Here is a 14,466-nt window from a genome sequence, read left to right on the forward strand (position 1 = left end):
TTGGTTCTTAAACTCAGATTTATCAAATCTCTTAGTCAACTTAGTCACGTTTGCATTTAAAACACTCAATATATTCACCCAATCATCCGTCACGGACACTCTCACAGCCTTTTCCGTCCCCACTCCAGCCTCCTCCTGGGAAGAGCATTCAGCCTCAGACATGTCGACACACACGTACCGACACCCACAACCACACTGGGGCTATAGGAGACAGACCCACAATAAAGCCTGCAAGAGGGACACAGAGAGAGTTCTGCCTGCTCACACCCAGCGCCTATCCCGGTACTGAGGCCAGTAAAGTGACTGCCAAGACCTGTTAGCGCTTTTTATATAAATCAACCAGCACCAAATTACGGAGCACTGTTACCACTCATGCCAGTCTGATTTGAGGTCTCATGCTGCCCAAGGCGCACTCCTGCGCCCTGCACCCTGCAGTGCTGTGATATGTGTGGGCTAGCAAGGCGCGCAGCGCGGCTGCTGCGCGGTACCTCTTCTGCCGTCACTGAAGTCTTCTGTTCTTCACATACTCACCCGGCTTCTATCTTCCGGCTTTGTGAGGGGGCGACGGCGCGGCTCCGTGAACAAGCAGCTAGGCCAGGGGTGGGCAATTATTTCAGCTGAGGGGCCACTTGACATTTCCTGTCAGTATCCGAGGGCCACATACAAAATAGCAGCTCGCCCCACTTGCCAAAAATATAGGGACGTGCTTCATGTGGAAGGGGTGTGGGCAAAAAATAATACAGATTCATATTAGGCTGCACAATAGTCTCCATTATTCAAATTGCGCCACACCCACCCAGTAGCGCCACTTACACACATTACACCAGGTAGAGCCCCTTTTACACACATTACGGCAGGTAGAGAGCCTTTTTACACATTACGGCAGGTAGAGAGCCTTTTTACACATTAACATTTTATTTAGGATAATTATTGTGCAGCAAGCAAATTATCCAGTGTCTTATGGCCCCTGGGGAAAGGTGTGACACAGTGACAGAACACGGGGAGGGGGGGTGATGGTGACAGAACACGGGGTGTGTGACACAGTGACAGAACACGGTGGGGGTGACACGGTGACAGAACATGGGGTGTGTGACACGGTGACAGAACACGGGTGTGTGACACGGTGACAGAACACGGGTGTGTGACACGGTGACAGAACACGGTGGGGGTGACACAGTGACAGAACACGGTGGGGGTGACACAGTGACAGAACACGGTGGGGGTGACAGAACACGGGGGGGGGTGACACAGTGACAGAACACGGTGGGGGTGACACGGTGACAGAACATGGGGTGTGTGACATGGTGACAGAACACGGGTGTGTGACACGGTGACAGAACACGGTGGGAGTGACACGGTGACAGAACACGGTGGGAGTGACACGGTGACAGAACACGGGGAGGGGGGGGTCACAGTGATAGAACACGGGTGTGTGACACAGTGACAGAAAACGGTGGGGGTGACACAGTGACAGAACACGGGGAGGGGGGGGTGACGGTGACAGAACACGGATGTGTGACACGGTGACAGAACACGGGGGGTGTGACACAGTGACAGAACACGGGGAGGGGGGGTGACGGTGACAGAACACGGATGTGTGACACAGTGACAGAACACGGTGGGGGTGACAGTGACAGAACACGGATTTGTGACACGGTGACAGAACACGGGGGGTGTGACACAGTGAAAGAACACGGGAGGGGTTGGTACAGCGAGAGCTAAAGATCTCTCCCCCAAACCTAAAAACAGTCTGACGCCACTGCCCGCACACACAAATATAGGCGCGCGCGCACACGCACACACACACACACACTTTCTTTCACTTTTCCCAGTAACTTACTGATCTGGCTAGCAGTGACAGGAAGGATGGATCTGTAGCAGTCTGGCTCTTGTCCCGTGTAGCCCCGCCCCCTGAGGTCCCGTGTAGCCCCGCCCCCTCATCGGCACGTAGCCCCGCCCCTTCTCGGCTGAACACAGCCGTTGTCACTGGGGACTCTGGAGGAGGTTGCTACAACGCAGCAGCAGCAGCAGGAGCACCAGGGAGAGAGGCGCCGCTGGCAGCTTGGGGTACTGCAGTGCAGAGCAATGACAAGCAGCTCAGCCGGTCGGGCCGCTTGTCATTGCTCGCTGGTGGGAGGCAGTGGGCCGGGCAGGATCGGTTTGCGGGCCGCATCCGGCCCGCGGGCCGTATTTTGCCCACCCCTAAGCTAGGCGTACCGTAGTGATCGAACCCTCTGGAGCTAATGGTGTCCAGTAGCCTAAGAAGCAGAGCCCTTGAACTCTTAAGAAGTAGGTCTGCTTCTCTCCCCTCACTCCCACGATGCAGGGAGCCTGTAGCCAGCAGGTCTCCCTGAAAATAACAAACCTAAATAAAGTATTTTTCTGAGAAACTCTGGAGAGCTCCTCAGTGTGCATCCAGTCTCACTGGGCACAGAATCTAACTGGAGTCTGGAGGAGGGGCATAGAGGGAGGAGCCAGTTCACACCCATTCAAAGTCTTATAGTGTGCCGATGTCTCCTGCGGATCCAGTCTATACCCCATGGTTCTTAAAGCATCCCCAACATCCTCTAGGATGTATGAGAAATCAGAGTTTTTTTCAGATGACACCCCTATAGCCAATTACCTATTTCAACACAGTCTTGACTGTCTGAGCCTCAAACCTTGGGGTTAGTGTACACCAGGCCTGGCCAACCTGTGGCTCTCCAGCTGTTGTAAAACTACAAATCCCATCATGCCTTGCCACAGTTTTGGTATTAGGGAATGCTAAAACTGTGGCAGGGCATGCTGGGATGTGTAGTTTCACTACATCTGGAGAGCCACAGGTTGGCCAGGCCTGGTGTACACCCTTGAACTGTGTTACCACGTGTTAAGTTAGAAAAATAAACCAACCTTTTGATGTCTGTCAAAACTGCTGCTGTAGAAGTACACATCCCAGCAGGGCCTGTTTTGCTATTATGGCACGATAAAACTGTGGCAGAGCATGCTGGGATGTGTAGTTCCACAGCAGTCTGAAAGGCACCATGTTGAATACCCCTGCTATAAAGAAACTTATCATACACAAATAAAAATTAACTAAATTCAGATCATAGTCCCCTGAAACAATTTTTGGACTTTCATTTTATTAACCCTGCAATTTGAAAAACTAAAGTAAGCTTATGTTACCGTGGAGATGATCCACTTTCTGGGAAGTATGTATATTTTATTACCTCATTCTAAGGCGGGCCAAGCTGAACTCATCATTAGCTGCCAGCTCACTTAAGGCAAACAACCGCAAAATAACAGCAGAACCTGGTCCAATTTGGATCTCCCACCACAAAGTTATAGGACTTCTGACACAAAGTTACCCAAGTTTATAACACCAAACATACTTTTTGCAGTTTGTACTCAAAAGGAATCTACCATTAGCACCCATTAAAAACAGCATGCATATAAAAATAGGGAATAGTCAAGTAACTAAATTGTATGCATAGTTACACTAGTGTTACCAGGCTTTGATAGTAATATAAATTGAATAACTAATTTTTTTTTAAATCAACCACACCCTATTAAAAACCAGAGTAAACACCCTACTCTGCAGTAAAACACATTTCTTTTAAAATAATATTAGAAGGTTTTTTTTTTGGTTTTTTTTATTCTTTTTTTGGGATCGTTAACCTGAATTACAAGTCTGCTCCATCTGAAATGACATCGCCTCAAGTTTTGCTTTTATAAGCATTCTGAATAGAGAATGTGGACACAAGAAATCACGCCTTTTATTTGTGTCTTGTTAGAACAGCATGTGTACATTTCTATTACCAAAGTCCACAGATAAATGGCCATAATTATTGCCAGGACTCTGCATAATGGGCACTGTTCAGATAATAAGATGCTGAATAAGACATTGGAAATTGTTCAGGATAAGACTAGAAAATATTTCTTGCACTCCCAAACAAGGGGGTGACATTGGCTACAGGGCCAGATTAAGCATAATAAAAATAAAGAACTTTGGGCTAAATCAATAAAATTATTTTATGAGCCTAACATGTAAATGCCAGACACCCCTTTATTTTGATTTGGTGTCCTCCTCCTCCCTTCTTTTTTTTTCTCTTTTTTCAACTGTACCTAATTTACACCTCTGCACAAGTATTATGTACATGCTTGTTTCTTACACAAGTCTTGCGTTATATACACGTGCGTATATTGTAACGGTTGCTCCTGAAAATGTATTAAGAGGTGTTTCACAGTGTATTACTTTTCACTATGTGTATTTTTTCTGTATTATGCTTAAATCATATACTTATGTCTGCAGAATTGTATGCAATGCTTTTGCTTCAATAAATAAAAAAAATATTTTATGACTAGAGATAATTCCTGACAGAATAATAATATATTTTAAGTAGAAATATGGTGGATATGTTTGTAACACGCTTAGCTTGTAAGAGGAGAAACACATTCATGGACAGCACTTAAACTCCATCTAATGTCCTTTCTTATAGCTCTTGTCCTAGAGGTATTTCTGTGCGAGTACCTGTTCTGAAACCAAATAATACAATAAAAGTTCCGTGGGGCATGGCCTGGTTGCTAAGGAGAAAAGCCACCTTTAAACGGAGCTCCAGAGTGTAGGGGAATAAAACCCCATATGTACCTCTGACCCGGGATTGCTGCCCTCTTCCTCCACCAGCCCGACCCTTGCTACACACCCCGGAGTGGACGGACACTGGCTGCGGAATCGGGGAGCGTCTCTTTGTCCGGACCCCTCAGGCCGGGGCCTCGATTTCATTTCTGCCCCGGCGCGCTGCTCCGGAAGTCTGTACGCGGCTGTGCACTGTTTCTTTTGCGCCGTAGCGCCTCTGCCTCCACCGGACCCCCCGCTGGTACCTCCCCGGCTGCCTCACCTCGCACTCCCGGCCGGAGACTGACGGTGAAGCCTGCAGCCTGGCAGGCTGAAGGGACGCCCGGCGGCCATATTGGAAAGGTCTCGGAGGGGGAGTCAGACCACCACAAGTGTTATGTGGACACCCAGCGGCTGCCCCCCCCTGAATTAGGCTGGAGCCTCATTGTTATTGGCCTCTCCACCCTGCTGATTGGTGCCACTGCAGTGGCATCTATTCCACCTACGGCCCGCTTCCCCATCTGGGCGCCCTGCTACACTCGGGCCCTCTCCTCAAGTTGACACCTGAGGGCGCACTCAGTTAGGGGCGACCACTCTGCTTGACGCCCCTGGATAATCCTCAGCTGCTGTGTGGATCCCTGCTTCCCTGGACTCCCGGTGCTGCAGGTCTGTTATGCACGTTACACTCTTATGTTACTCTGCTGTCTAGCCTGCTCTGTGCCTCCATGCTGTCCATGTGACGTCTCTCCTCTGCACCCATGGAACCGCTAATACTTCTTCTTGTCAAACAGAACCACAAATCTCTACCTATTTGACATTTTTCTTGCTGTTTACTATTACACTATTCCGACGGGCATCATGCCTCCTAAAAAGTCCAAGATGTCCACCCTCGCACCTCCTATTAAGTTTGTCTCTAATCGCACCCCTGACCCCGTCCCAAAGGGGAAGCTCAGTACGATCTCCACATCTACCGTTGCACACTCCCCACTTCCCATCCCCGGGCCAGACCTTGCCTCGGATGCACCTCTTACTGTCCGTACGCTCCACCAGATGCTTCAAGCCTTACGAACGTACATCACCACGACCTCCAGTCTTCTATTACTCAACTCGCGGGTGAAGTGACCGATATCGGCATCCGCACCAACAACTTGGAGGATAAAGTGCAGGAGTTGGTCTCTTCTCACAATGAGCTTCTTACCTCCCACAACTCGGCCCTGGCGGAACTGTCGGCCGTTAAAGACAAGCTAGCCGATCTTGAGGACAGATCCCGTAGAAACAACATTAAAATCAGGGGTGGTTTTGACCAACGACCTCCAAGATTTTGCTCTCTCCCTCTTTAAAAAATTGCTACCCTCCACCGACACCCGAGACCTATTGATTGATGGGATACACCGCCTGCCGAATCCTCGTTCCACTCCGAGTAGCTCTCCTCGAGATGTCCTTCTCCGTCTCCATTTCTTTCACATCAAGGAGGATATCCTCAAGGCCACCCGTATGGCGGAGGACTTGGATGTCTTGGATAACTTACAATTATTTCCGGATCTTTCCCTCCACACTATAAATAAACGCAGATCCTTCCAACCTATTACGAAGGCCCTCCATGACCAGGAAATACAATATAGATAGGGTTTCCCGGTTAAACTGCTGGTTCGGAAGGATGGCTCCACCTTCGTCATCTCATCACTGGACGCTGGCGTCAAAATCTTGACTGACTGGAACATCCCTGTTTCGGTCCCGTTGTCCTCTCAAGGCCCTCCAGTGCAATCGGACTGGTCCAAGGTGGTGTGATGGTCTACCGACTCAATGCCTTTACCGTTTCTGGTTCTTGCTGATTGGATCCAGGACGCCTGATGCCGGGACGATTTGTGTTCTTTGGTCCTACCGTCTCTTCATGTTACTATGGATTGTTCCTGACGTAGGTTTTCATTTTTGAAGGGACTTTTGTTACTATGTTTCCTGGACTGGCACTGGGTTCTGATGTTACATTCGCAAGTATTGTTTATTTCTTGTATCTATGTATGATGCCTGACGTATTTTCTATACTCCCATGCTTCGTTTATATGCATACCTTTTATGGTTCTCCCATGCGTTGTTATGTCTCAGGTTCCATGGGTGGGGCTTGCAATGGCCTCCCCCCACAAGTTAACTATGTTTCCGCCTTTTTTTTTTTTTTTTTTTTTTGCGGCACCTACTGTGGCCCGATATACTGGGCCTTTTGGGTTCTTTTTGTGTTTTCTTGATTTTTCCTACCCCTTTTTTTTTTCCCCTTTGTGCTTTTTCCCCTTCTCATGTTTCCCAGACAGGTACTACCATGGCACCCATACGCGCTTTTGCTTTTCTGTTCATTGATGGTTATGGCTATTTCTTTCAATGTCAAAGGCCTCAATTCCCCCCGTAAACGTAGATAGGCTCTTTCTACATTTCATAATTATAGAGCTGATATTGTGGCTCTTCAAGAGCTAAAATCCTTCCCATTACTTGGTCGGACCATGCCCCTGTGTTGTGGTCCTGGGACTTGGGTTCGCATATTCCCCTCCCCCCCGCCCTGGTTTCTCCCGGAATATCAATTGACGAACCCCGAGACTCTGAAGGCCCTTACTGACTCTCTGTCGATGTATATGCAGACCAATACCCCTGAGGATACTTCTATCTTCACGTATTGGTGCTCAAAGGCACATCTATACAAAAAGGGGCTCAACTCAAGGCTCGCTCTAAGAAAACACAGGCGGACTTGGAGTTGTCTTTACGGTTTTTGGAGTCTCAGAATCAAACCCGCCCTACTCGGGCTTTACGTAAACAGCTTCAAGAGGTGCGAGCCCAACTCCAGAAGCTTTTTATGCTTCGTATGCAATCGGCCCTAGCTCGATTCCGCAGCAAATTTCATACGGCAGGAAACAAGGCCACCCGTTTGCTAGCAAGCAAGCTTCGTAGCCGCCAAGCCCGCAATCGTATTAAATGTCTCATTGCCCCTTCAGGCAAACCGTGTCTTAATCCCCTTGATATTGCCAATTTATTCTCCAAATTTTATGCTAAATTGTATAACCTGCGTGAAGACTCTACTATACCTCAGCCCTCTGCGGCCTCTATCTCTGTCTTCCTGAATGGCCTTTCCCTCCCCTCCTTGGATGAGGATGCCCTGACATCTCTGAATGCCCCTTGGTCTCTGGAAGAGATACAACTCGTAATTCGGCAATTGCCAAGGGATAAGGCCCCTGGTCCTGATGGCTTCATTAACTCCTTTTACTCCACGTTCAGTGCGGTACTCTCCCCTCTCCTCCTGCAGCTCTACTCCCAGGCCTCCAATACAGGGTCCTTCCCGGCGGAAATGGTGGAAGCCCAAATCGTAACCATCCCGAAACCAGGTAAAGACCCCTCTGACTGCAAGAAATACCGACCCATTGCCCTCCTTAACACCGATCTCAAAATTTATGCTAAGTTAATAGCCAACCACTTGAATCCCTTACTCCCGAGTCTCATCCACCCAGACCAAGTAGGTTTTGTCCTTGGCCGTCAGGCCCCCGACAACACCCGGAGAGTCCTCGATCTAGTTGTGTGGTCTTCCCGTACTAATTCATCGTTTCTCCTACTCTCTCTCGACGCCGAAAAGGCGTTCGATCGCCTCCACTGGGGTTATATGCGCCAGGTGTTATCCAGGTTTGGTCTCCGCGGGGACATCCTCCGCTCTATCTTAGCTCTTTACGAGGGCCCTTCTGCTAGAATATTTAGTAATGGTTTCCTTTCCTCCCCATTTCCCATCTCCAATGGTACCAGACAGGGGTGCCCCCTTTCCCCGCTCATATTTGTGTTAGCCATTGAACCCCTTGCACAAATGATTCGACTTTTCCGGTCTTACTGTAGGTGATACTTCCCATAAGCTCTGCCTTTTCGCAGACGATGTTTTATTGTTTGTTTCTGACCCGGGGACCTCGCTGCCCGTCCTGCACGATATGAAGCGCTTTAGCACTGCTTCATATTATAAGTTGAACACAGCGAAATCGGATGCCCTCCCTATTAATATTCCAACCTCTGTTTTACAGTCTCTCAAGGCGTGCTTTCCGTATACGTGGAAAGACTCCTCCCTAACTTACCTGGGAATCTGCATTCCCTCTCACTTCCAAATGTCCACTCTCTCAATTATGTGCCTCTACTGGCTCACCTAACCTCACTTACTTCTACTTGGATGGGCTACGAGGTCTCCTGGCTGGGCCGCCTAGCAGCGTTTAAGATGATGTTGTTACCAAAACTCATGTATTTATTTTGTGCCATCCCCTATGCAGTTCCTCATAAATTGTTAACCCAGATGCGAAGGTTGATGTTATCGTATGTTTGGAAGCGTAAACCTCCTCGATTGGCCTACACATGTATGATTCGCTCTAAGTCACAGGGAGGCCTCACACTCACCGACTTACTCAGGTACCATGAAGCGTCTATGCTCTTCCAATTGTCCGATCTGTCTCTCCCCCCCCCACTCTAAACCATGGGTGGATCTAGAACGTGTCCTATTCCGGAACTTCCCCCTTCTCGACCTCTTATGGCTACCCTGACAGCTCCGCCCCCGCTACCCATTGTCGCCCTCTTCCATAACCGACGCTCTGACAATCTGGGACTCTAGGCTCACATCTTCCTTTAACATCACAATACCCACTAGAAACATTTCTCTCTCTGCATTGGATAAAGTGTTGCCTTTTCTCCATTACTCCTACTGGAGACGTTTGGGTTTTGAATCCCTTACTGACATCTTCTCCCCGACCTCCCTATTGCCGTTCCCAGATCTACAAGCTAAATATAACCTCGACCCTTCAGCCTGGCTCTGTTACTACAAACTTAAACATTGGATAGATGGTATGGCCACTAACCCTAACGTCTTCCAACTCCCCACTTCCTCAATAGACTGAGTAAACTTTCATCTTGTGGAGCCATTTCTGACTGGTATGATTTGTTGTCACCTCCAATCGCCACGACTAAATCTGCCACTCAAATTAAGTGGGAAGCCGATCTCCATCGTACTTTCACTCTTAAACAGTGGGAATCTATTCATCTTTCTTCTTTCTCCCTTTCTAAATGTACTAACCACACCGAAATGCACATTAAACTATTACATCGACTGTATTTCACCCCTTCTAAACTACACACGATCTGGCCGACAACCTCTAAATTCTGCTGGCGGCTTTGCCACCACGAAGGTACACTCTTGCATGTTTTCTGGGACTGCCCTGCCCTACGCCCCTTCTGGGATAAAGTGTATGAGCTTATTCATTTAGTCACTGGCCTTAGCCTGACCCAAGACCCTTCCTTGGCGCTGCTGCACTGGTACCCAGACGCTGTCCCCAAAACAACTCGGTATGTCCTTGGTCACGTTTTAATTGCAGCCAGAGCTACAATTGCTCAAAACTGGAAATCTCCCTCTCCCCCTCCCTTTGCAAAAGTTATTTCTAAGACCCACTTCCATTTCGAGATGGAAACCAGATGGAAACCAGGGACGCTGCATACTCTACATCCCCTTCCTCCCCTACCATGAAGTGGCTCCCATGGCAAACATACATTTCCAAGAATAAGGTGATCTTACCGTCGCCCCCTACCATACAGAGCCTTCTGTGACTTGGGCGACCCTCTACCTGTAGAAAATCCATGATTTGTGTATATATTTTTCTGTTTTCTGTATTGCTTTTGGATGTCCTGTCTCCCCCCCTATATTATTGTTTTTGCCCCATTGTTATTCTATTCTCTTTTGTCTTTGCTGTGTCCTTGTTTTGATTCTATACTATAAATAAAAAACTTAATGTTGAAAAAAAAAAAAAAGTTCCAGTGGCCATAAAGGCTTGAAATCTTCATTTCATAAGCATAGGCTTTAAAAAAGAGAACAAATAAGGCAACAGAAAAATACTGTGCACTGAACCAGCTACAGAATACTGTACTAAATTATTACTTTAAGCTCCATTCCTTCAAGGTTATCAGGGTTTCAAGGGAAAAATACTGCAAGGTAATGAATGGCTTCCTCCAGAGAACAATACTTAGTCGTTCTTCACGATCCCTCCTCTTCTTCTCACTCAGGAAGGAGGAATCTGAAAGAGAAAATCACAAGTCTCCACTTTAAAAGCGCGAATAAACTACAAAGTATGTTTAAGGTGCAATCTGTAATACTAAACTTGCTAGACTTGGGGTAAAGTATTATAAATGGCTGAGCATCCAGTTTGCCGTTTATGCTGAAGCGTACCACAAACCACAATATATTTTGTTTGTTCAACATGCTGCAACTGTTTGTATGTCAAAGTGTTCGGTAGTGTGTGCCAACCTGTGGGCTGCTGTTTTTTTAAATATTTAAAAACCGCTGACATTTCATTAAAATAACACTCAAAAGTTTTGGGTCACGGTCATTCAGGCTTTGGTTCGGGAGAGGATGATATCTGATCCTGGATCCTGGCTACTTAATCTCATAGACCTACTCATTTGTAGATATAAGAGTTCTCTGCTCAGACATTTTATCAATGCCACGAAAGCGGTCATCCCGATTTACTGATAAAGGTTTGGTTTCGAAAGAATAGCTATGTATATGGATATAGAGGACATATCACTTTCTGACCTCGATAGATACCAGGACTTCATCCCTACATGGTTTGCCCGGCTAGAATACAAAGAATCTGCTGAGTATAGGGCTTGTCTTTAGAGGCGGAGCGAGCTGTTGTAGACCTATTGCAATTTTCTTATACCCAATTGCTGACCCGAGCCAAAATTTACCACCTTCATACACCTATGTAATCTGACCTTACCCCCCCTCCTTTTGTATCCCTTTCTTATTTCCCCCTATGCCCGCCTTATTTGTGTGTTGTTTTGTTGTCTTTTCTCATTATGTCATCAAGTGCACTCACACTATGATTGTATTTGATGATTCTTCTATTGATGCTACTGTTTCAAAACATTTGTGACTACAAATAAACATTGATTTTATATATATATATATATATATATATATATATATATATATATACACATACATACACACATACATACATACATACATACATTAGATAAAGAGCAAGACTACATTACTGTACCACTAGTTATGGATTTCATCTGTCCCTTGTGTTCCCTACAGCTCTCTTCTCATGCAATATTTTCCTGAGTTGTGTGCAGATGTGACCGGATGGAATATCTTGGTTCCTAGCTTATCATGAAAACAGCTTACAAGTACACCCTATTCAGCAAGTTTGTTGGTATCATCATACAGGTCGTCAGAATACACAAGCCATGCAAATATTTTCAGAGATTACTTTTTTTTGTTGAAGCGGAGTGCATCAGTAACATACACTACACAAATTACCACCAATATACAGAATACAATAACAGCAGTAACTGCGGAATAATAAATGGTTAATGAAAACATCCTGGCAGTGATTTGCATGACTGTTTGTATATATAATTTTATTCAAAATGAATACTGCAAGTCAAACAGTCAGTTGGTCTAAGGTTCTCCTAACAGGTTATTGCTGTTAGAGAGAAGGGGATCTTTATTCAGTACTTGCCTCTAGGTGGTTATGCCAAGAACCCTCTGAATTTTGGGGGTTGGTAAGAATCCCTGGTGGACCCCACTGCCTCAGTGCCCATGCTCTCTACCTTGGTGAACGTCCACCACTGTCAGCAAATGATTACTGTGACCGTAAGCGTGCCTGGTCACAATCCTTCTGTCTTTGCCGTCATGAGTCAGTGCAGGAGGACTCAGACTGCACTCTTGTGGATCTCAACTGGGCACACTGAGTCAAGAGGGCTGGGAGGGAAGGACTGTAGCACCAGACAAACATTAGAAGCTTATACCAAATCTGCTAGTGTATATATGTAAAAAAAAAATAGGATTTTAATACATACAGGTAAATCCTTTTCTCTTAGTCCGTAGAGGATGCTGGGGACTCCGTAAGGACCATGGGGTATAGACGGGATCCGCAGGAGACATGGGCACACTATAAGACTTTGAATGGGTGTGAACTGGCTCCTCCCTCTATGCCCCTCCTCCAGACCTCAGTTAGAAAACTGTGCCCAGGGAGACGGACATTTCGAGGAAAGAATTTATTGTTTAAACACGGTGAGTGTCCTACCAGCTAACACCCCGAACATACCGCAGAACGTGACATTCAATAGAATACCAGCCAACGGTATGAACAATACACAGCCACATGCTAAGAGACATGTAACACAACCAGTGTGTCAACACAACCAATAATAAGACACCGCATGCACAACGTCAGCAACAGCCTGACAGAAAAAAACACCACAAGAGTGTAACCATCACCAACATGGCAGTCAACAACAACGCATGCAACGGCATGACCAACGACAGTCACAAACTGACTGAACTCAACGCAACATGAGTGTAACTACCACCAATACTACAGACACAGTACGCACTGGGACGGGCGCCCAGCATCCTCTACGGCAGGCTTTTTCAACCAGTGTGCCGTGGCACACTAGTGTGCCGTGACCAGTTGCAAGGTGTGCCGCGGAGCCAGAGCAGCTTCCTGCACCTTCAGAGTAAACTGTTGGCCCGTGCTCTTCTTAGAGGATCATTCATGATCCGGCTGTGACCTGTGCCTTGATGATACGGCGGTGTGATTATCATAGGTCACGGCCGCCGCATCTCACCACCCAGCCAGCCCACCCGCTTGCATACACATCTTCCAATTTCCGCCTGCATCCATAGCTTTCCTTGCCCACCCACATCCACACCTGCCCGACCGCCCGCTGCTCAGTATTCGCAGCAATCCACTATGAACAACCCCCGCCACTGAGGGACAGGGAGGACAGCTGACCGGTAGGGACTAATATTTGTTATGTTATTTCTCCTGTGGGGAGCAATAGAATTTATGGATTTATGGGGGGAACAATGTGAATAATTCATGTGGGGAGCAATAGGATTTATGTGGGGAGCAATGTGATTGATTTATGTGGGGAGCAATAGGATTTATGTAAGGAGCAACATGATTTATGTGGGGAGCAATAGGATTTATGTAATGAGCAACATGATTTATGTGGGGAGCAATGTCATTGTTTTTTTTCTGTGTAGGCCAATGTATGTGTGGATTTTTTATTACTGTGAGGGCCAATGTGTGTTTTTTGGGGGTTTTCTGTGGGGAACGGATGGTGTGCCTTGGCAATTTTAAAACATTGTTCGGTGTGCCGCGAGTAAAAAAAAGGTTGAAAATCACTGCTCTACGGACTAAGAGAAAAGGATTTACCGGTAGGTATTAAAATCCTATTTTCTCATACGTCCAGGAGGATGCTGAGGACTCCGTAAGGACCATGGGGTTTATACCAAAGCTCCAGACCGGGCGGGAGAGTGCGGACGACTCTGCAGCACCGATTGAGCAAACATGAGGTCCCCATCAGCCAGGGTATCAAACTTGTAGAGCTTAACAAAAGTGTTTGAACCCAACCAAGTAGCCGCTCGGCAAAGTAGAACCGCCGAGACTCCTCGGGCATCCGCCCAAGAAGAGCCCATCTTCTTAGTAGAATGGGTCTCCACCAACTTCGGTAACGGCAATCCAGCCGTAGAATGAGCACGCCGAATCGTATCACGGATCCAGCGTGTAACAGACTGCATAGACACAGGTGCCCCAATCATGCTGGGAGCATACCGGACAAACAGAGCCGCTGTTTCCCCAATCTGAGCCAAATTGGCGACATAAATATTCAAAGCCCCGACTACCTCAAGAGACTTTGAATCAGCCAATGCTTAAGTAACCACAGGCATCAAAATAGGCTGGTTTCTGCGAAACACAGAAACCACTTTTGGCAGAACTATTATCCTAGTTCTCAATTCCGCTCTATCCACAAGGAAGATCCAACAGGGGCTCTTGTGAGACAAAGCCGCTACTTCTGACATCCGC

The 14,466-nt window shown here is 47.0% G+C and overlaps 1 protein-coding gene across 5 annotated transcripts in view; it reads right to left on the reverse strand.

Moving 5' to 3' along the window:
• Positions 1 to 14,466, reverse strand: part of VMP1 (vacuole membrane protein 1) — a 361,547-nt gene that overhangs the window by 233,566 nt on the left and 113,515 nt on the right. For all 5 annotated transcript variants that reach the window (XM_063954047.1, XM_063954048.1, XM_063954045.1 and 2 more), the window contains exon 3: positions 10,518 to 10,653. In XM_063954047.1, coding sequence (XP_063810117.1) covers positions 10,518 to 10,653 — 136 coding nt within the window. The remainder of the gene's footprint in view (positions 1 to 10,517; positions 10,654 to 14,466) is intronic.

The sequence above is a fragment of the Pseudophryne corroboree genome, chromosome 2 (assembly GCF_028390025.1).
Source record: "Pseudophryne corroboree isolate aPseCor3 chromosome 2, aPseCor3.hap2, whole genome shotgun sequence".
In the NCBI taxonomy this organism is placed as follows: domain Eukaryota; kingdom Metazoa; phylum Chordata; class Amphibia; order Anura; family Myobatrachidae; genus Pseudophryne; species Pseudophryne corroboree.